Here is a 24,032-nt window from a genome sequence, read left to right as displayed (position 1 = left end):
TCAATCTGAGACCTGTGTAGCCTAGGCTGTTTTGATCAAATTAGATTTTCTTTGCCATTTGGATTATTGACAATTTGAGACAGAAAGTGATGCCTTTTCAACAGTTTTATGCAGAAGGGGACCACCCTTGTCTGGCTCCTAGATGGGTAGCCTCCCTAGTAGAATTCCACGTGCCTATGGGTAGCCTACCTGCCACTATGTCATATAAATCCAAATTAATAAAATAGTTTATTTCAGAACGTGAATGCCCTATCTTACATTGGGTGGAGAGAAAGGGAGAAAGTTCCAGATAGAGTGGATAGTTGAAGAAGCTAGGAGGTATATCAAAGGAAAATGCAGAGATGGCCTAATTTTGCATATAGGTGGAATGTAAGAGGAGCTTGGGCCTTATCATTATAAATTGCAGGTCGAATGTAATTACTGTGTTACAATGAAATAATGAGCAGAAATCCCTCTAGGCTGTACAAAACTCACTTTAATAGAACGTTTATATAAATGTAAAGGGGAAATTCCACTGTAACAGAGTGACACTGTATGTGTGTCAAACAAAAAAACAATGATTGAAACTTAAACAAACCATATAACTCTCTGCACGATGACTACTTTTAGCAGTTTTGCTCACTCTGTAAGGAGGCTACTCAGAATTTCCCTCAACCATCTTAAACTTCTGACATTAGCCATCATAGAGGGATCATAACTTTCTTCTGGGTTTCATATCAGAGGAAATAATATGGTTTTCATTTAGCTGTAAATAATATCCCAATCAATGTTTAATACAGAATGAGTGATTTGAATGATGTTTGTCTGAGGGTGCTGAATAGGCCTAGTGTCTTGACTTCACTCTTCAGTCTTGTGCTTATCATGAAAGCGTTCATGCATGTAGTCTGTGTGTGTAGGAGTTGCCTAGATGTCTCCCTCGCCTGGCCTTCTGCTGGGTTCCCTGGGGAGCTGATTAGCGGGCCAGTGTGATTTAGAGGTCAGTGGGGCACCAGGTGTGTAATGGGGAAATTATTACCCATAATGGAAGGGGGCCCATTAAATTCATATGAGATCAGGAAACCAGAGATTATTTTTTACATTGATTACCGTTTTTCTTCCCAGGTGGTGAGACAATGCCTATTATCAGCGTACAAGATAAGTGCTAAGGAAGGAGCCATTTTATGATGGGCTACTAGCCAACTACTGCTCAATGTTTTGTCTTTTTAATTGACATTTTAGGGAATGCAAGTCTAATGGGGAGATTGTAAAACAGAAGTGCACTTTTAGACATAAATCATTTTGTAAATTGGTCTTTACTTGGGATTTAATAGGAGCTCAAGCTGCCTAGTGGGCCATTGAAGGAGCAAGTGAATAGCCTGGTAGCACAATAAAGAAAGATTTCTTCAGTCTTTTGCCTAGCAGGGGATCTAAACCTCTATTGGTTTCTTGAAACAATAAATGCTTGTCATTACCCACAGCTCCTTGCTCTTTCAGCACAGTCAAATCTGCTACCATTAAGTGCAGATAACTGAACAATATAGAAAATATTGGTCCTTCCTTTCAGAGGCAAGCTGAACAGAGAAGCTGTTAACAAAGTAGTGGTAGCAGGGGGAGTGAGTGCTCTCTTCTGGGGAGCAGGGTGGGCTGCCCCTCAGCTCACACATTAACATTCATTAGTCCTCTCCAGCTGGAGACTGGGTGGCAAGGCTGGCAGTCCAGCCGTGCACTTGTTATTGTGTGTGTCTGTGCCTTTGTGTCTGTATGTGAGGAGACCGAAAGAGAGAGCTGTGTGTGTGTGTGTGTGTGTGTGTGTGTGTGTGTGTGTGTGTGTGTGTGTGTGTGTGTGTGTGTGTGTGTGTGTGTGAGAGAGAGAGAGAGAGAAAGTGTGTATTTAATGTAACTCATGGGTGGAGAAAATCTTTGTAGACTAAAGCACTAAAAGGAAAGCCTCCATCTGACTAACACAAGTGGCCTTCTCTGTTCAGTGGTCCAGGACAATGAATCCAAATCAGATGATTATGATGACTTGATTGGCCAATCTAGAGTCTTTGGTCAGTACAGTAGCTTCCCACAGCTGGAAGTGTGTGTGTGTGTATTACTATGTTAGTGCTGGTCTTGTAACGACAACATCCTAAACCTCACTTATTCATTGTCAGTGTCTGCTGGTAATACCTTTGATGTTGAGATTCTAAGTGCTATATGATGACCAAGATAAAGAGGTTTTCTTATGATCTGGAAGGAAATGTTTTGTAGTCATATTTCCCAAGACTAGAAGGTCACTAGGAGTTCAGTCATTGGCCTTTTATTTGGATTAGGACCAACTGTCAGCCTAGAACCCTTTCCATCAAGATACCATCATTATCTGAGGGGTATTAAAACCTGTTAGGGACAGACGTTCTGCTAGCGGAACGCCTCACCACTATCCAATGGTAGAGCGTGGCGCGAAATACAAATACCTCAAAAATGCTATAACTTCAATTTCTCAAACATATTACTATTTTACACCATTTTAAAGACAAGACTCTCGTTAATCTAACCACATTGTCCGATTTCAAAAAGGCTTTACAGCGAAAGCAAAACATTAGATTATGTCAGGAGAGTACCCTGCCAAAAATAATCACACAGCCATTTTCAAAGCAAGCATATATGTCACAAAAACCAAAACCACAGCTAAATGCAGCACTAACCTTTGATGATCTTCATCAGATGACACTCCTAGGACATTATGTTATACAATACATGCATGTTTTATTCAATCAAGTTCATATTTATATCAAAAACCTGCTTTTTACATTAGCATGTGATGTTCAGAACTAGCATACCCACCGCAAACTTCCGGTGAATGTACTAAATTACTTACGATAAACGTTCACAAAATACATAACAATTATTTTAAGAATATTAGATACAAAACTCCTTTATGCAATCGCGGTGTCAGATTTTAAAATAGCTTTTCGGCGAAAGCACATTTTGCAATATTCTGAGTACATAGCCCGGCCATCATGTCTAGCTAATTTGACACCCACCAAGTTCAGCCCTCACCAAACTCAGATTTACTATAAGAAAAATTTGATTACCTTTGCTGTTTTTCGTCAGAATGCACTCCCAGGACTTCTACTTCAACAACAAATGTTGTTTTGGTTCCAAATAATCCATAGTTATATTCAAATACCTCAGTTTTGTTCGTGCGTTCAAGTCACTATCCGAAGGGTGACGCGCGAGCGCATTTCATGACAAAAAATTTCTAAATATTCCATTACCGTACTTCGAAGCATGTCAAAGGCTGTTTAAAATCAATTTTTATGCTATTTTTCTCATAAAATAGCGATAATATTCCAACCGGGCGACGTTGTATTCATTCAAAGATTGAAATAAAAAAATGGAGTCATCTCTTGGACGCGCATCTCCAGTGTCATTGTTCCCTGCCTGACCACTCACAAAAACTCCTGCTGTTTTTCGCCCAGAGACTGCAGAGACGTCATTCCACTTTCTGGCGCCTTCTGAGAGCCAATGGAAGCCTTAGAAAATGTCACGTTACAGCAGAGATGCTGTATTTTTGATAGAGATGCCACAGAAGAAGAACAAATTGTCAGACAGGGCACTTCCTTTATGGAATCTTCTCAGGTTTTGGCCTGCCATATGAGTTCTGTTATACTCACAGACACCATTCAAACAGTTTTAGAAACTTTTGAGTGTTTTCTATCCAAATCTACTAATTATATGCATATTCTAGTTTCTGGGCAGGAGTAGTAACCAGATTAAATCGGTACGTTTTTTATCCGGCCTTGAAAATACTGCCCCCTATCCCAAACAGGTTAAAGGGTGATGTTGTATTGTAGAGGTAAATAGTTTTATTGCCATGTGTAACCTTTATTTATTTAACTAGCGAAGTCAGTTAAGAACAAATTCTTATTTACAATGACGGCCAACACCAGCCAAACCCGGATGACGCTGGGCCAATTGTGCGCCACCCTATGGGACTCCCAATCACGGCCGGTTGTGATACAGCCTGGAATCGAACCAGGGTGTCATAGGCGTCGTAAGGAGTGGACCAAAACGCAGCGGGTAAAGTGCTCATCTTTTTATTTTATTAAAGGAAAAACACTTAAACAAAAGAAACAACGAAAACTGTCCAGTAAGGTGCACAGACTATACTAGAAACAACCACCCACAAAAACCAGTGAAAACAAACACAACTAAATATGGCCTCCAATTAGAGACAACAACAACCAGCTTCCTCTAATTGGAGGTCATTGACAAAACTCACATAGAAATAGAAAAGCTAGATTTAAACATAGAAATAAGAAAACTAGAACCTAAACCCACAATACCCAAACACACAAAACAAACACCCCCCTGCCACGCCCTGACCAACTATAATGACAAATAACCCCTTTTACTGGTCAGGACGTGACAGTACCCCCCCCCCCCCCCCCCCCCGAAAGGTGCAGACCCCGAATGCACATTAAACAAAAAACCCACAAAACTTAAAGGGAGGGAAGGGAGGGTGGCTACCGTCAACGACGGTCCCTGTGCTACACCCCCCCTTCCCAATCCTCCCACTACGGAGGTGGCTCTGGCTCTGGGCCTAGCTCCCGTTCAGAAAACTCTAGACTGCACGGCATCGCTGGAGACTCCGGGCTGAAGGGCGTCCCTGAAGGCTCCTGGCTGAGGAGCGTCGCTGGAGACAGGGCTGAGGAGCGTTGCTGGAGACTCAGGGCTGAGGAGCGTCTCTGCAGGCTCCGGACTGTAGGCCGTCTCTGCAGGCTCCGGACTGTAGGCCGTCTCTGCAGGCTCCGGACTGTAGGCCATCTCTGCAGGCTCCGGACTGTAGGCCGTCTCTGCAGGCTCTGGACTGTAGGCCGTCTCTGCAGGCTCCGGACTGTAGGCCGTCTCTGCAGGTTCCGGACTGTAGGCCGTCTCTGCCGGTTCCGGACTGTGGGCCGTCTCTGTCGGTTCCGGACTGTTGGACGTCGCCGGAAGCACTGGACAGGCAACTGTCGCCGGAAGCTCTGGACGGGGAACTGTCGCCAGAATCTCTGGACGGGGAACTGTCGCAGGAAGCTCTGGACGGGGAACTGTCACCGGAAGCTCTGGACGGGGAACTGTCCAAAGCCAGCCCCATGCATCAGGCCTCCAGTGCGCCTGCCCAGCCCAGTACGTCCTGTTCCTGCTCCTCGCACTAGCCCTGTGGTGCGGGTTACTAGTCTGGCGCCTCCTAAGCCAGCCCCACGCATCAGGCCTCCAGTGCGCAGTTCCCTGTCCAGAGCGGAAGCTTTGGACGGGGAACTGTCGCCGGAAGCTCTGGACAGGGAACTGCGCACTGGAGGCCTGATGCGTGGGGCTGGCTTTGGAGGTGCCAGACTAGTGACACGCACCTCAAGGCTAGTGCGGAGAGCAGGAACAGGACGTACTGGACTGGGCAGACGCACTGGAGGCCTGATGCGTGGGGCTGGCTTTGGAGGCGCCAGAACAGTAACACGCACCACAGGGCTAGTGCGAGGAGCAGGAACAGGACGTACCGGACTGGGCAGACGCACTGGAGGCCTGATGCGTGGGGCTGGCTTTGGAGGTGCCAGACTAGTGACACACACCTCAAGGCAAGTGCTGAGAGCAGGAACAGGACGTACTGGACTGGGCTGACGCACTGGAGGAAGAGTACGAGGAGCAGGAACAGGATACACTGGGCCATGAACCCTCACCGGCGGTCTGATGCTTGCAACTTGCATCACCGGTCCTGGCTCGATGCTGGCTCTAGCATGACACCTGTGAGGAGCTTTCACCGAGTGCACCGGGCTGTAGCTGCACACTGGCGATACCGTGCGTATCTCCGCATAACGTGGTGCTTGCTTGATCCGTCGCTCCCCATAGTAAGCACAGGTGCTCCTTCGTGCCCTTTCCGCCAGTACCTCTCTCCGGAATCTCGTGTCAAGCTCCTCGCTTGATTCCTTGACTGGCTCCTTTTTGCTCCACGGCTCTCTCCTGTATGCCCGGGAAGTTAGGTCAGGGCTCTCCCCTGACTTAGCCCAACTCCCCGTATATAATAACTATAATGACAAATAACCCCTTTTACTGGTCAGGACGTGACACAGGGTGTCTGTAGTGACGCCTCAAGCACTGAGATGCAGTGCCTTAGACTGCTGCGCCACTCAGGAGCCATACAACATGACCCCAGCATTATCTCCAATCTCACATCTGGCAGCCATCAATCACACACAGAACAGCTTCATTATCACTGTCCAACGGCCTCAGAGTAACAACAGCACACTAGCTAGCCGTGAGCATGTTCTTGCCTCAAGGCAGGGATGGGCAACTTTGATGGGGGTCGGGACCACAAAAATCTGAACTCATCATGAGGGACTGCAGTTGCTCGCAGGCTGACATGGGCTAATTGACTGACTGTCAGTGACTAACATAACCAGATAACAACTGCTGATGCACAACACCATTTAGAAAGTGCACCTGGTGTATTCTAAATCGCAACAGTACGTTGAGACCGACTGATTTTTTTTTGGGGGGGGTGGGGGGTTTATCTGAGGGCCTGCCCATCCCTGCCCGTCCCTGCCTCAAGGCTTAGAGTCAATTTATGCTTTATCTGAAAATGTGGTTGAAGGAGCCGTATGGATGGTATGATGCAATTGCCTTCAGAGGCACACAGAGGCCAAATTGCGCTTCGTACCGCATCGCCGTGCAACTCTCAAATTTTGTAACATTGTGGCGCGCAAAAAGTATGAATGCCCTGACTTCTGCAGAGGACATATCACCGTAAATCCTGCACAGCCAATGCAGACCTCGGATTTGCCGTGCAACGCCTTTTAGGCTACACTCACAAGTTGCCCAAAATATACTTTCAGAATTGTTCCTTTGATAGTATTTGATAGTTGTATGATCTTGGAGTGATTATTTTGATATAAAAAAAGAAAAAGATTGTTACCATACAACTTTGAGTGACACCATGACAACAATCAAAAGATCCTCCCCTCAGAAATGAACTCCTTAAACTATGTCAACGGTCCCCGAGGCGCCAACCCTGGAAGGACCAGGGCTAAAGGCGCTGAAATAGATTTGGGGATTAGCGAACGGGTCAAAGTTTTGATTTAATCTGGTTTTCGCTCTCTCTCTCTCTTTCTCCTCTCTTCTCTTTCTTCTCTCTCTCGCTCGCTCTCTGCTGGAGGTGGTGTGGGGAAAGACAGATGGCTGAGTTTGACTAAATCCAGGGCTGGGGAGCCAATCCCGCTCTGCGCTGAACACTCGTCTCAGTCATCATCCAATCATGTCGCTGATCCCTGTTCCAAAACCCACTGGGGAACACCCCTCCAGCATGCCAGATAATTCGATAGATCACTATTCTTTGGGGTCAGACTCTTGTCTCTGCTAACTTCATTACAGACAACAAAGCTGCTTGACCCAAAGGGGGCCCGGCCGGCCCGGCAGCCCACTGAGTTAGTGAAACTGCTCTAGCAGATGCCCTGATACAGAGAAAAAACAAGCATGGTCTTCTCTTCCAATCCAGAGACTCATCTCATCTTTCTGTGGCTGTATGGCTTCTTATGTAACCCCCTGTGTCCCCACAGGCGCTAGCTCTGGAAGGTTTATGTAAGAGTAGAGAGAGATCATCTCTGGTACAGTAGAGGTACAGCTGGTCCAGAACATGAAAGGTTAACTCCCTGTGTGAGGCTAGGCTATGCCCCAGAGCGTGCTAAAGAAATACATACTCTTGTTGTGATGAGGTGGATGGATGTGAGCTTAAACAAATGAAGGGAGAAAATGCCCTCACTAATGGGAATGTTAGACAACCCCCGGAGGCTTAGAATTCTAAGACACAATTGCGTGTTCATTCTAGCATGTTGGTTCTATGTCACATTGTGTGGATGTAATGTTGTTGTTTGGAGCGGCTCCATCCTGTGCTCTGCTATGTGCATGTCTCAGGTGGAGGTGAGCATCACTATGACTCACTCTCCAGTAAATTAAGGCCCTGCAGCGTTGGCTCGCTCCCCATACTGTTTCTGTTGCCAGGTGTCTGAAAATATTGCCCCCCCCCGGGAAATCCTTTGTTTCTGTCAACAAGAATAGTGTTTGTGGGGTTTGTCACGTTTAAAAGCACACTGTGTAATGTAATAGTAGTAGAGGTTGGGTGTTGTGATGCCATAGCAACACTAGTTTCACTTATCTAGTTCATGTTAGCTATTTTGAACATGGGTAAAAAATGCACTTCGTTCATAGTTACACCAATATTAGGGTTGTTGGCAGCGATAGAGAGTTGCTTCCTTGCAACTGTCTCTCTCAGCCTGCTCATAAGCCAGTACCCTGTTTCCTTACTGCTTGCAGCTATATTGATCCTACATTTTTGTTCGATATTCTTAAAACCTCCAACAATTGTCTTATTTTGTCATACAACAGTCCTGAAATCCTCACACTTACCAACAACTTCAGTGGAGTCTAGAACTGAGATAACCTTTGAGTAGCAGAATTCCTGACATGCTTCATAAGTATCAAGTACTGTGCACTTACTCAGGTGTGTAGTTTTCTCACTTCTTGGCAGCTGACAACTGACCCTTTAATTCGGACAAAGTTACATTGATGATTAAGAGCAGGAAAATATATAGCTAGTAGTGTTAAAACTTGAGACTTTTTGACTATGTAGTATATTTAGGTCTGTAGGCTGCTACATACAGTAAGTGATTCTAACATGTATTGACTCAGGGGTGTGAATACTTAGGAAGTTAGGTATTTCATTTTCAAACATTTCTAAAAACATGTTCTCACGTTGTCATTATGGGGTATTGTTTATAGATGGGTGAGAAAAAACCATCTATTTAATCCATTTTAAATTCCAGCTGTAACAAAACAAAATGTGGAATAAGTCAGTGGGTATGAATACTTTCTGAAGGCACTGTAGTATCTTCACCATCCCATATTGCAATATTTTTAATAGAATTTAAATCAGTTCAAGAAGGATTCCTTTCATTGTGTAATAACATAGTCATACAGTTGGTGTAGACATGAACTTGGTCAATAGTTTAATCAGATGTGACATTTGTTCATTTCTGTGGGTCAAAATCCCCAAAGTATGGACAATTTCAGCCACCCAGCTCTTCGCTTTCACTAGGTTTTCTTCTATCTCCAAACAAATGTAGCCAAGAGTCTTGAAACATGTCTGATGTCTGAACTACAGCGTAGGCTAATGCATGGCAGTGACCCACGGTTTAGAGAGTTATGCCTGGGAGTATTTTGTCTTACCTCTTGTTGTTGCTATTTGACAGTTTAAGGAATAAACAGCATTCTAAAACATTCCAACGTGTTCAAGCTAGTTTGGTGATGACCAGCCTCCTTTAATAGGTTTGACCCCTGTATCACCTCAGTGTCCAAGACAAGCCCACCTATCTTCCCATTGGTGTGGATGGAGACCTTCTGGAGACCTGACTTTCCCTCAGATTCACTAGATGCCTCGCTGCCAATCCAGGAATAGATCATACTACACTGAGGGAGGAGAGGGTTAAATCTAGCAGTCGTAAAACATGCCTGTTTGAAAAGAAGTTGTTTTTCAGTTCGTCTGATTTTGAAGAAAAAAACATGTCCCCAGGGCCTCCTCGCTCTCAAAACTGGTCTGAAAAACAAAGGGAGCTTGGCATTTTTTAAAAGTTTTGAACCGAGTCCTGAGTTCCTGAAAGGTTCGCACAAAAGCCCAGTTGCCTAGCTGCATGTGAGTAGCCCTGCTCTGCCAGCCTTTTTGTGTGGCTATCTGGCTGAACAGACCTCTTATGGAGACCCACAAGAATGCAGAGGGGGAGAGACTTTCTCCCTGCTTAATTTTATTCATTTCTCAGCTGGCAGGAGGGAGTCATTAAAATGTTACCATAGTGCATTTAGCAACCATTTTAAACTCAAAGAAATGGTCTCTCAAAAGTATGCAGAGAACTCTTCTTTGACTATTTCTAGCACATTCCATCCTGATACATAGAATAGTAATTTGGGCATAGGCATACGTTTTCTTTTGAATACGACCTTTTCACCTATTCACATTTGAAATGTCTAAGTTAAAGTGACCCTTGTCAATGAAAAACCCATCAACCCAAATCCATCTACAGTTGTGTGTTGAAGTGTCCATGCATGACATTCTGTAGAGTCAAAGGGTGTAAAACATAGCTTTTCTCACCCTGGGTGGGGTGCATACAACACTGACTAATCCCCCTCAGGACCTTTCATGTTGACTCTCTATAGATAAAGCAGTCTGGAATGTCTTTACCTGTTAGACCCAGACAGAGGAGTTGGCTTCCTCCTTCAGAATCTTCAGTGTGATCAAATCATCGACAGTTTTATAGCTGTGTGTGGAATGAGGTGTTGGTTAGTATCTCTCCCTCTTGGACTCTCCAGTCAGACTTTTAAATATTGGCTTCATGAAAGCAGAGCTCACTATCTGATTCTAATGGATTTAAGGTTGAATGCTTGTCTGGAGGATATTCCCCTGTTCAGATTTGAATTTGAAACATGGCATATTTGGGAATCGAAAGTATTTGTTATTCTTCTGTTTTAAAGTGACAGAAGATGCGAGGACAGCAAGATGGGCTAGTTGTGCATAATAGATAATGAAGGGTTATAGAAAAAGCACAGTGTTTTCTAAACGCCACAGCAGTTTTGGGCCTGCTATGCTTGTTAGACTTGTTAATGCTTATCCTAGCGTGATCACCCCTGGCCTGACAAGCATAGTTCCACATGACGGCTACTCTACTGTTTGATCAGAATTATAGCCTACGTGTGGTAACTATCTTCAATCAGGTCACCCTGGTGTTCAATAGAAAGGACCTGACTTCAATTTCCTATAATTTTAACGTGACATCTGTGGTACATCCAGGAATATCTTTACAAAGAATATAAAATGAATAGTATTGCAATGCATTCACTGTGCAATGGGTCATTTAAACCAGAGTAGAGAGTTTACTTTTTAGATAGATATATTTTTATATTTTCATAGATTTAATGATGTTGGCCTGTAGCAATGCAGAACTCTGAAATGACTGTTCCAGTGAACCAACAATAATACTGTCTGTCACTGTTAGTATGGTGTACAGTGTACATCACACGTGCAAAACTGTATTTGTGTGTGTGTCCGCGTGCGTGCGTGTGCATGCATGTTTGTGTGAGATACTTTATTTGTAGAGAAATGATTTCAACACACTACAGCCATTAGAGTAGTTGTCAAACAGTGGTGGAAAAAGTACCCAATCATCATACTTGAGTAAAAGTAAAGATACCTTCATAGAAAATGACTCAAGTAAAAGTGAAAGTCACCCAGTAAAATACTACTTGAGTAAAAGTCTAAAAGTATTTGGTTTTAAATATACTTAAAAATCTAAAGTAAATGTAATTTCTAAAATATACTTAAGTATCAAACGTAAAAGTATAAATCCTTTCAAATTCCTTATATTACGCAAACCAGATGGCAACATTTTCTTGTTTATTTAATTTACGTATAGCCAGGGGCACACTCTAACATTCAGAGATTTACAAACAAAGCATGTGTGTTTAGTGAGTCCTCCAGATCAGAGGCAGTAGGGATGACCAGGGATATTTTCTTGATAAGATGAGAATTTAACCATTTTCCGGTCCTGCTAAGTATTCAAAATGTAGCAATTACGTTTGGGTGTCAGGAAAAATGTATGGAGTAAAAAGTACATTATTTTCTTTAGGAATGTAGTGAAGTAAAAGTAAAAGTTGTCAAAAATGTAAATAGTGGCCTCCTGGGTGGCACAGTGGTCTAAGGCACTGCATCGCAGTGCTAGCTGTGCCACAGGAGACTCTGGGTTTGAGCCCAGGCTCTGTCGCAGCCGGCCGCGACCGGGAGGTCCATGGGGCAGCGCACAATTGGCCCAGCGTCGTCTGGGTTAGGGAGAGTTTGGCCGGCAGAGATATCCTTGTCTCATCGGGCACTAGCGACTCCTGTGGCGGGCCGGGCGCAGTGCACACTGACCAGGTCGCTAGGTGTATGGTGTTTCCTCCGACACATTGGTGCGGCTGGCTTCCGGGTTGGATGCGCGCTGTGTCAAGAAGCAGTGCGGCTTGGTTGGGTTGTGTTTGAGGACGCATGGCTCTCGACCTTCGCCTCTCCCGAGTCCGTACAGGAGTTGCAGTGATGAGAAAAGACAGTAACTACTAACAATTGGATACCACGAAATTGGGGAGAAAAAATATATATATAAATAGTAAAGTAAGTACTGATACCCCCAAAAACAACTTAAGTAATACTTTAAAGTATTTTTACTTAATTACTTTACACAACTGTTGTCAAAGTAGATTAGACTCAGGGATCTGATGGGACATGCCTCTTCCTCTCCAGATCGGAGCTGAACAATGAGTGTTCACAGAAAAATAGTTCTGACTGTGTCACGACCGTCGTTTAAATAACTGGACCAAGGCACAGCGTGAGTAGAGTTCCACATTTTATTGCTCGTGAAACTTAAAAAAACCCAAACAAAGATATAACGATCGTGCAAAACATAGCGCACAAAGGCACTCACACAAAACAATATCCCACAACGCAGGTGGGAAAAGGGACACACTAAGTATGATATTCAGCTGCCTCCAATTGGGAACCACACTCACACACCAACATAGAACTCTAATAACTAGAAAAAAACCCTAGTCACGCTCTGACCTATTACACCATAGAGAACCCCGAGGGCTCTCTATGGTCAGGGAGTGACAGACTGTTTGTTCGGAATCTCTCACTTCCTCTAGAAAGAGGGCTAATTGAGCTAATAATGAGCTCAGGTTGGTCTCAGGTTTCAGAGTCGTATCCTTGGACTTGTAAGGTGCCTTCGGAACAAGAGAATCTCATGAGACGAGATGGAACAGCCCTGTCTGATACCATTATTCCCACTTAGATTTTAAATGTAATTCCCCAAACAACAGTTCTTTATGACAGTGAATTTATGACAGTGAACATTTGAAGTTAACTTAGAGAGGAACAGACAGTTAATAGGTGAAGTTGTGCCCTGGCCCCTCCCTTCCTTTCGTAATGGTTGACAGAAGTCAGAGATTACACAGAGCTGGGTGCCGTTACCTGTGTCAGGATGCACCCACCTTGATGCTTTACAGCGAGCGGATCAGATGGCCCCCAGATTAGAGGCACCTGAAAGGGATCTTTAATCGGTGAGCTATATCATACTCACCAACATTAATCCAGTTAATTGGGTCCAGGCATTGGAGGTGTGAGGGACTGTAAGAAACTCCATTAAAGCCACACTGGTAGAGGAGCAGGCCAGCTCCTTTTCTCTCACTCTGCACCAAGGGGCCAGGATAAAAGGCCTCTGAGCCCTCAGAAGCTCCCACTGAGAAGAGATGAAACCCTCGCTTCCAGCCAGCAGAACCCAGAACAACCATATGGGGAATAGATAGGTATCTAGCGTATATCCCTGATGAAACAGATGTTTTGAAGTGTTTCAACAGACTTATGATCTATGGCTGCAGTATAGCCTGCTTGTCTAAGTTATTTAGCCCTTCAAAGAGATTTATCTAGACTCTCTGTTTAAGTTGATAGGAGGTGGGGCTAAAGGAGACAGACCAAACTATCATTAAGACATAGCATGACTTGTTTGGTTATTTTGTCCCCCTCTGTTCTCTCTTAGCTATAGGTGGTGCCTGTCAAATAGGTGTGACCGAAACCTTATAGTAGGTGTGCTGGACCAAGCGGTAGACTGAGATTCCTTAGCATTACATAATTAGGACCTGTACTTTACAGGATTACATGGTGGGCTATTTCATAATGTAATGCTGTTTCTCCTTGGTATATATATTCAGCTGTCCCTGGAATAGAGGTCGACCGATTATGATTTTTCAACGCCGATACCGATTATTGGGGGGCCAAAAAAAAGCTGCTGCCGATTAATCGGCCGATTCCCCCCCCCCCCCCCCCCGTTATTTGTAATAATGACAATTACAACAATACTGAATGAACATTTATTTTTACTTAATATAATACATAAATAAAATCGATTTAGCCTCAAATACATTAAGAAACATGTTCAATTTGGTTTAAATGATGCAAAAACAAAGTGTTCGAGAAGAAAGTAAAAGTGCATTATGTGCCATGTAAGAAAGCTAACGTTTAAGTTCCTTGCTCAGAACATGAGAACATATGAAAGCTGGTGGTTCAACATGAGTCTTCAATATTCCCAGGTAAGAAGTTTTAGGTTGTAGTTATTATAGGAGTTATAGGACTATTTCTCTCTATACGATTTGTATTTCATATACCTTTGACTATTGGATGTTCTTATAGGCACTTTAGTATTGCCAGTGTAACAGTATAGCTTCCGTCCCTCTCCTCGCTCCTACCTGGGCTCGAAGCAGCGTTACCCATGTAGAGCAAGGGAAACAACTACTCCAAGTCTCAGAGCGAGTGACGTTTGAAACGCTATTAGCGCGCACCCGCTAACTAGCTAGCCATTTCACATCGGTTACACCAGCCTAATCTTGGGAGTTGATAGGCTTGAAGTCATAAACAGCGCAATGCATTGCAAAGAGCTGCTGGCAAAATGCACGAAAGTGCTATTTTGAATGAATGCTTACGAGCCTGCTGCTGCCTACCATCGCTCAGTCAGACTGCTCTATCAAATCATAGACTTAATTATAACATAATAACACACAGAAATACGAGCCTTAGGTCATTAATATGGTCAAATCCGGAAACTATCATCTCGAAAACAAAATGTTATTCCTGTTACATTGCACAACCTTCAATGTTATGTCATAATTACGTAGAATTCTGGCAAATTAGTTCGCAACGAGCCAGGCGGCCCAAACTGTTGCATATACCCTGACTCTGCGTGCAATGAACGGAAGAGAAGTGACAATTTCACCTGGTTAATATTGCCTGCTAACCTGGATTTCTTTTAGCTAAATATGCAGGTTTAAAAATATATACATCTGTGTATTGATTTTTAGAAAGGCAATGATGTTTATAATTAGGTACAGTCATGCAACGATTGTGCTTTTTTCGCAAATGCGCTTTTGTTAAATCATCCCCCGTTAGGCGAAGTCGGCTGTCTTTGTTAGGAAGAAATAGTCTTCACAGTTTGTAACGAGCCAGGCGGCCCAAACTGCTGCATATACCCTGACTCTGTTGCAGAGGTGACATATTTTCCCTAGTTAAAAGAAATTCATGTTAGCAGGCAATATTAACTAAAGATGCAGGTTTAAAAATATCTACTTGTGTATTGATGTTAAGAAAGACATTGATGTTTATGGTTAGGTACAAGTTGGCGCAACGACAGACCTCATTCGCGAATGTGCACCGCATCGATTATATGCAACGCAGGACAGGCTAGATAAACTAGTAATATCATCAACCATGTGTAGTTAACTAGTGATTATGATTGATTGATTGATTGATTGTTTTTATAAGATAAGTTTAATGCTAGCTAGAAACTTACCTTGGCTTCTTACTGCATTCGCGTAACAGGCAGGCTCCTCGTGGAGTGCAATGTAAAGCAGGTGGTTAGAGCGTTGGACTAGTTAACCGTAAGGTTGCATCCCCAAGGTGACAAGGTAAAAATCTGTCGTTCTGCCCCTGAACAAGGCAGTTAGCCCACCGTTCCTAGGCCGTCATTGAAAATAAGAATGTGTTCTTAACTGACTTCCCTAGTTAAAAAATATTAATAGAAAAAAAATATATATAATTAAAAAAGATCGGCAAATCGGTGGCCAAAAATACAGATTGTTATGAAAACGTGAAATCGGCCCCAATTAATCGGCCATTCCGATTAATCGGTCGACCTCTACCCTGGAATGTATAGTTTTAGATTTACCAGCCCATTAACTTAACTTCTTGGATCATTGCATTTCATTCACCTGCTGTATATGATGCATTTTGAAAGTGGGAACACAATATCCTCTAATAATTGCCTCCATTTATAGCACAAATAGAATGAAACGGAAGCAATGATACACGTGTAAATATTGGACTATACTTTGTGTCTTCGTGTATTATACTTATGCTAAAATCTTTATTCTATTCTACTGAGCCATTTACTTTATGTTCCTATTCTTATATTTTCTTATTTATTACTGTTGTTGGATTGTCGAGGAAACTGCAAGTAAGCATTTCATTGGATGGTGTATACCATGTGTATCCTGTACATACGACTAATACAGATAGTGAGCCATGTTAAGACATGTAAATAAGGACTGCTTCCTAACCACTCATCTATGAAATGCCTTAGAGGTGATCCTGGTAAAAGACTGGGGGAAAAAAACAATAGGCCTGCATTGAAAGTATGCATTGATATGCTATATTATGCGCACATCTTTTTGTCTTGGTATAGCCTTCTCTGGTATATCTTTACAAACCCATATAATGTCTGTGGGGCTGAATGGAAGAAATCATTCTTTTGTCATATTGCTTAATGTGGCTGTGTCCTCTGACACTTGAGAAGATATCTAGGTGACCTCATCACCTGTCATGATGATGGAACAAACGCATAACAAGCTGTCAGACCACCATTAGTAACTTCAACAAGCACACATACTTAGTCTAAAATGACAATATACCATTTCCTCTGCAGTTTACTCGGTTTCAACAAGCATGACCGAATACAGCCTGGCAGATGCTCAGTCTTATAATTTAGCTAATAAGCTACATTGAGTACATTATACTGCGTTTCACCAGTTGCTGGCGTGGTTAATCGTGAGCTAGTTCCTCTGAGTCAGGTAGAAACATTGACAGATTTGACAGCGCAACACGTTGATGGGTTGTAATGATGGTAGGAACTCCTGGAAAGACAGCCTTTTTTCCAGTGAGTCACTCTGCCTGCGGTCACACTAACTCTCACTCAGCTAACTGGTTATAACTGTTTTTATTAGCTTTGTATGGCATTGTGTCTGATGGTATGACATAAAAAGTGAAAACCAAAGTGTTTGTGTGGATGGCGCTCTCCTCTGTTGTTGATGTAAATCACTCCTATTCAACCTGTATAAACTAATTTAAAAGACATAGCTATTCTACAGCTGCTGTCTCCCCAACAGGAAATGGTCTGTTTTCCCAATACCCACAGCTGGATATAGTGGGCTAGGTAGCTAGTAGCAATGATGCAATCACCATTGAAATCTCAATCTATTCCCCCCATTCCCTCCTGGCTTCCTGTTTGCCAGTCTTCTACTCTACCATGTGACATGTGCTAGCTTGTTACCACCACATGTGTTTCCTGTTCTCTTGCAGGCACTGAGGATGACATGAGGGAGCCAACCTGGGAGTGTCCAGAGGTCCAAGCCCTCTCTTCTCTCCTCTTCTCCTCTCTTTCTGCCCACTACCCCTGTGTGTGTCGGTGATGAGTTAGTGTGGGTGTGGGTGTCAGCCCCACCCCCCACCCCACACCACCCTCTCCTTGGAGCACCGTGTCTCGGAGACAGTGCTTCACTTGCCCTGCTTACATGAGCCAGCAGGATGAGGCTGCGGTCCTCGCACTGTCCGAGCGCCTCCTCGTAGCCTCCCACAAGGGACAGGCTGACAATGTGGTCCAGCTCATCAACAAGGGCGCCAAAGTAGCTGTCACCAAGGTGAGTGGAGCAGAGGAGGTTGTCTTCTTGTGTGTTTATTACACGTTTGTCTTTTTAATGTGTATATAAGTAGTACTTGCCATCCTTTTTTCCCATCAGATGTGTGGGAACTGTGTCTGTGTGTAGCCATTCGCCAATATGGGTGGATTTGTGTGGGTACTGTGTCTCACTCAACTGCAGCCTCATTGGGCCACCAGGGCAACGACCATGGGCAGATTTATGTGTATTGTATGGTTGTATCTGTATTTCATGCTCTGATTAGATCCCCTCTACAGCACAATGTCAAATGGTTAGTGGGACTGGAGGAGCATATGACCATATTATAATCCTAAATGTTTCTTGGATACACTAATAGGCATATACAGTGTATGCCTGTTATACTGGTCGGTGTGTAAAACTACCATGTTTCACCACAGAATGTCAGTAGGTCTATTTTACAGGAAGGAGATTTTTGAGTATTTGTAAAGGAATATGAATGCATAAGTGTTGATGACAAATGAACAGGTCCGTGAGGGTCTCTGTCTGAGACTGACCTTAACTGTGTGTGTGTCACGTCATGCACATTCCATGTAGCCACAAGCTTGTGCACTTAAAGGACCAGAGGAGGAGTGCAGTACAAATGCAAGAGATTGACACATTTAATATAGACCGATGAAATTCAGTATGTTCAGCTTGAACCAACAGTGTTACCGCAATATGACAATAATGTATCATCATTGCATGACTTGGCTTTACAGAATGTGTGCTGTCAATTTGACAGTGAATCTATCTTGAGCTGTCAGTTTTGGGGTGTTTACTGAGAGAGTCACAGCCAGACGTGATTGATTGAAGTTATGCGCTACAGTAGCAATCCTGTCTGTCTGTGAAGTGAATGGTCTTCCTTTGTGTCTCTGTCAGAGCAGCTCTGGTACAGACCTGATTGAGTGATTGACTGATTGAGGTGTTGAGGGAGATCTTCCTCAGATCTCCAGTCTTTATCTTTATAGACTGCAACGTGATACTGGTCAATAAGGCAGGCAGAGGCATTTTTTCTTGAGCCTAATACATTTACTTCCTCAATAACAGGACACGTCTCTTGGCAGAAGCTTTTCTTCTCTGCTTTCATTCCTCTTAAATGTATCAAGCTGTTGCACATTTTGTTTCAGGAAATTAATTCATAATTCTTTATAGGGAGGACATTGTTAAATGCGCAGCACTTAACAGTTGCGTGAGTGAAATGTGAATAAATGACTGAATAAATATGATCAGTTATCTTACATGGCTACATTTGCTAGGCCTCTCTGTGTCTTTGTGACTGGCTCTATTTTTATTGTTTGGCAGTGTGCCCTAATAAATACTAAACCCAGGAACATGAGGATTACATTTCAGGTGGAAATGCCTCTGCTTCAGGGGAAGGGAGGAGTAGTGGGGAGTGTGAGGTAAAGTGTCAAGTGCTGGATGGATGGTTTAGTTCCTCAGGAAGATAAAAACTGTTTTGAGAATGAGAAAGAGAGGAGTTAGAATATAACGGGGCGGCGGGTCTGGTAGTGGTTAGAGTGTTGGACTAGTAACCAGAAGGTTGCAAGATCGAATCCCTGAGCTGACAAGGTCAAAATCTGTCGTTCTGCCCCTGAACAAGGCAGTTAACCCACTGTTCCTGGGACGTCATTGAAAATAAGAATTTGTTTTTAACTGACTTGCCTAGTTAAATAAAGGTAAAATAATAATAAATACCAGTTGTAAGTCTCTCTGAGGTCACACCAGGCCACAGAATATAGAGCAGGCTCAGTCCAGTTACAGTCTTCTGGGATAACAGACCAGACCTCACCCTGGGCCCATGACTGGTGTTTACCTGAGACAATTCCATGGCAGCCCTCCAAGCCTGGCCCAGTGAAATTCAACCCCTGCCTGGCCCTAGTGAATACCAGGTAGTGTCAAGCCGCACCCATGTAGCACACCAGCTTCCCCTGCTGAAGGAACTGTGGCTTCTCCTGTCTCTCTGTTTAATGGAGGGCTGTGAGGGTGAGGGGTTAATGAGGGGGTTGCATTGATGTAGTTCTTTGTGATTGCAGTCTGTCAATGCACACCTGACCTCTAATTACATTGTATTAACTCAGACAGATATTTCAAAATGGCTGCCAGCTACATGTTTCAGGAGAGGGATTCTGCAGCACACAGACAACACCAGTGGCATGTATTCATGGATGTCAAGGGAAGCCAGGCTTCCCCAAAAAATGGACCAAGAAAAACATCTAAAATAATTTATCTTTTTTTATTTCATAATTTTCCTTCAATACTGAAGAGGCTGAATGTATCTCACAGGAAAAAGCATCAAAGCAAGCGTAACAGCGCCCCCCTGTCTCTGTATGTACAGTGAAATGCCTCTTTTGCAAACTCTAAATCCAACGATGCAATGATCAATAACAATGTATTACTTGAGAAAAAAAACACACGAAAAATAAGAATATGAAAAATGAAATACACAATAAAGTAAGTAAGCATACTATATACAGGAAATATTTTTTTTAAAGTCAGTTCCAATACCATATTTACAATGTGCAGGGATACTGGAGAGATGAAGGTAGAGATGTATAGGGGTAAGGGGACTAGGTAACAGGATGTAAGATAAACAGAGTAACAACAGCTAGTATGTGAGTGGGTGTGGGTGTGTGTAGATCATAAATGTATGTGCATATTATGTGTAAGTGAGCAGATGATGGAGTGAGGGTTTGTGTGTGTGTTGGACTGACAGTGTGTGTGAATGTGTAGGGCCCTGTGAGTGTTCTTAGTGCAAATATTGAAATTAATGGTCAATAAAGATACAAGGTAAACTCAGATAGTCCGTGTAGCTATTTTGTTAGCTATTTATCAGTCGTATTGCTTGGGGATAGAAGCTGTTCAAGAGATTGTTGGTGTCAGACTTGATGCACCGGTACCTCTTGCCATGCGGCAGCAGAGAAAATAGACTATGGCTTGGGTGGTTGGAGTCTTTGACGATTTCACAACGCCTGATATAGAGGTCCTGGATGGCAGGGAGCTCGGTCCCATGCGATCGAAGGCGGTGCTATTGCCATACCAAGCAGTGATGCAGCCAGTCAATTTGCTCTCAATGGTACAGCTGTAAAACCTTTTCAGGATTTGAGGGCCCATGCCAAACTTTTTCAACCTCCTGAGGCTGTCGCGCCTTCTTCACGACTGTGTGTGTGTATTTGGGCCATTTTAAGTATTTAGTGATTTGGTCACCGAAGAACTTGATGCTGTCTACCTGCTCCACTGCCGCCACTTCGATGTGGATGGGGGCGTGCTTGGTCCTCCGTTTCCTGTAGTCCACGATCAGCTCCTTGGTCTTGCTGATGTTGAGGGAGAGGTTGTTACTCCAGCACCACACTGCCAGGTCACTGACCTCCTCCCTGTAGGCTGACTCATTGTCACCTGTGATCAGGCCTACCACTATCGTGTCGTCAGCGAACTTGATAATGGTGTTGGAGTCGTGCGTGGTCACACAGTCGTGTACAAGAGGGGACTAAGCATACGCCCCTGTGTTAAGGGTCAGCATGGCGGAAGTGATGTTGCCTACCCTCACTACCTAGGGGCGGCCCGTCAGGAAGTCCAGGATCCAGTTGCAGAGGGAGGTGTTCAGACCCAGAGTCCTAAGCAAGGTGACAAACTTGGAGGGGACAATGGTTTTGAGCTGTAGTCAATGAACAGCATTCTCACGTAAATATTTGTCTTATCTAGGTGGGTGAGGGCGGTCTGGTCCAAAAGAGTATGACATTGTTGCCGCCCGTAGCATTGAATGCAAGAGAAGCCAGCAAGTTAGCCTCCCCTTGATAAAAAAACAGTATAAAATAATAGCCAATCAGCATTGAGCTAAATTGAGTTTGCTCAACTATGAATGGTCCTGGTGCACCCAACAAAAAGTGTCAAGGGAAGTCTGTTGGGATTTGGCTTCACTCCTATCAAATCGCATCGAGAGCATACGTCATTGACAGAAACAACTTGAATTGTTGCATCTCGTTGTGGTTGTGTTGTTGTCCTCCGGTGGCTACCTAGCTAGTTAAAATTGGCCCTTTCCTAAATTAGCCATGGATGGAGATAGGGATTTGGACTTGTGGTTTTACTTCATTCGCCGTACTCACCAATGACTATAACGGTGATTCTGAGCCAACCATTAATTCATACATTGTGCCCCTGGCCTGAGAGGATGGAAGTTCAATTATGTAGCTAAATGTAGAAGGCTAATGTTGACTAGCTAACGTTGCCCATGAATGGAAGTTAGGCTAGCGAGCAAGCATTTTAGCCAGGTAGCCTAAGACAACAAAAAATAAAAGCGTGTACTGTATGACAGCGTGATAGAGCATTTTGTCAACATGAAAGAGAGGAGGATGGTATTGGCGTTTCTCTACAAGTAGGGTGAGTCAACATGTTTTTTCTACTTGCACGAATGCACACGCACACAAATCAGAAACATGGCCAGCCACATCATATTTAGCTTACGTTGATTGGACTAAATTGTTTTTGGTATCTTTTAGTTGTCACTGTATTAGACTAAGCAGAGGTGATTTGATGATGTTGAAATGTTGAAGTTGAAATTGTGCTGGAAAAGTGGAGGCAGCTCCTGTTGTCTTTGCGACTTGCGGTAACTCTCCGTGGTTCTAAATCAATAGTTGTTTAGTAGTCTGAAAATGTTGGAAACATTAACCTGCTTGACCATGCTGTAGGTCATGCACAGTAACTGTTTGTTACATGCAATATGTTTTGTGAATTTTACCGGACAGAAGCGGCTCTCTGGTTTTGAGATGAAACAAAAGGTGTGGTTGAATTTATTCTGCCTTTGTGTCTTCTTATTGTCTCGGACTTTAGGCCTACAGTATATATCACGGTCGCAAGGCATATGAACTAACAAGTTATAGAGCAAACAACACAATTATCACAACACATAGGTTCCCTAGTGATTTTACCCATGCATCGCTGCTGGTTAGCACACAGTTGCATTTTATTTTCTCACTTCCAGATTGTTACTGTGCTTTACTGTAGCCTATGTGGAGAGATAGGGTTATGTATCTTGGTATAAGGCTTTAGGATTTACTGAGATCATTTGTTTACATTAACTTAACTCCAGATATCTCTTAAGTATACTTTATATTCCTTTTCAGTTGTTATAAGAAAAAGGCACATTTCATGAAGAGTATCCACCATGTCTAACCTTACCTAATCCAATACAGCATATGATCGTGGTGTCGAGTAGCATCACTGATTTAGCCTGGCAAACAATCCATTATTACTATAGAAAGATAAAGATAAACCTCCAAAACTGTAAAGACACATTTGCTCCATAGCAGGCTGCAGGTCCATAAGTGTTGGCCTTAGAGCCGGAGGATGTGGGCAGCTAATCCATAAGCAGCTGTAGAGGTTCTCTCTCCATCCTAGCTTCTTTTAAACCATCTGAGGATTAAACATTTGTTTGTTTACTGGCGACTCATTATTCAAATGGGACAGATTGCGTGCGGCTAACTGCTGTGCCATGATGACAGAGCCATGTGTTAATGAATACGATTGACCTGTAGACACATTGTCAGTCTCTCTGTGTCTGATATACAGTCTGGTTGGCTTCAGTTAGGGACACTGATATACAGTCTGGTTGGCTTCAGTCGGGGACACTGATATATAGTCTGGTTGGCTTCAGTCGGGGACACTGATATACAGTCTGGTTGGCTTCAGTTGGGGACACTGATTGGCTTCAGTTAGGGACACTGATATATAGTCTGGTTGGCTTCAGTTGGAGATACTGATATACAGTCTGGTTGGCTTTAGTTAGGGACACTGATATATAGTCTGGTTGGCTTCAGTTGGGCACACTGATATATAGTCTGGTTGGCTTCAGTTGGGAACACTGATATACAGTCTGGTTGGCTTCAGTTGGGCACACTGATATATAGTCTGGTTGGCTTCAGTTAGGGACACTGATATATAGTCTGGTTGGCTTCAGTTGGGGACACTGATATACAGTCTGGTTGGCTTCAGTTGGGCACACTGATATATAGTCTGGTTGGCTTCAGTTGGGGACACTGATATATAGTCTGGTTGGCTTCAGTTGGGGACACTGATATATAGTCTGGTTGGCTTCAGTTGGGGACACTGATATACAGTCTGGTTGGCTTCAGTTGGGGACACTGATATACAGTCTGGTTGGCTTCAGTTGGGCACACTGATATACTGTCTGGTTGGCTTCAGTTGGGGACACTGATATACTGTCTGGTTGGCTTCAGTTGGGGACACTGATATACTGTCTGGTTGGCTTCAGTTGGGAACACTGATATACAGTCTGGTTGGCTTCACGTGCGGTATCTCTCTTCAGTTGCTGTGCCCCTCACTTTTGTGTGTGTGAGAGTGTGTGTTCTGTGTCCGCAGTACGGCAGAAGTCCCCTGCACCTGGCTTCCTACAAGGGCCACATCGAGGTTCTGCGCATTCTGCTGAAGGCCGGCTGCGATCTTGACATCCAGGACGATGTAAGACTGTTGTC

The 24,032-nt window shown here is 43.6% G+C and overlaps 1 protein-coding gene across 5 annotated transcripts in view; it reads left to right on the top strand.

Moving 5' to 3' along the window:
- LOC115174920 (ankyrin repeat domain-containing protein 6) overlaps window positions 1–24,032 on the top strand; it is a 35,372-nt gene that overhangs the window by 484 nt on the left and 10,856 nt on the right. For 2 of the 5 annotated variants that reach the window (XM_029733947.1, XM_029733945.1), the window contains exons 2-3: window positions 17,192–17,529; window positions 23,920–24,018. In XM_029733947.1, the coding sequence (XP_029589807.1) occupies window positions 17,404–17,529; window positions 23,920–24,018 (225 nt within the window). In that variant the 5' untranslated portion in view covers window positions 17,192–17,403. Of the gene's footprint in view, window positions 1–17,191; window positions 17,530–23,919; window positions 24,019–24,032 lie in introns of those variants that run through there. The other 3 variants (XM_029733944.1, XM_029733943.1, XM_029733946.1) reach the window with 2 other exon arrangements.

Source organism: Salmo trutta, chromosome 35, assembly GCF_901001165.1.
Source record: "Salmo trutta chromosome 35, fSalTru1.1, whole genome shotgun sequence".
Lineage (NCBI taxonomy): Eukaryota > Metazoa > Chordata > Actinopteri > Salmoniformes > Salmonidae > Salmo > Salmo trutta.
The sequence above is the reverse complement of the archived record's forward strand: the minus strand, read 5'-3'. Positions and strand labels throughout refer to the sequence as shown.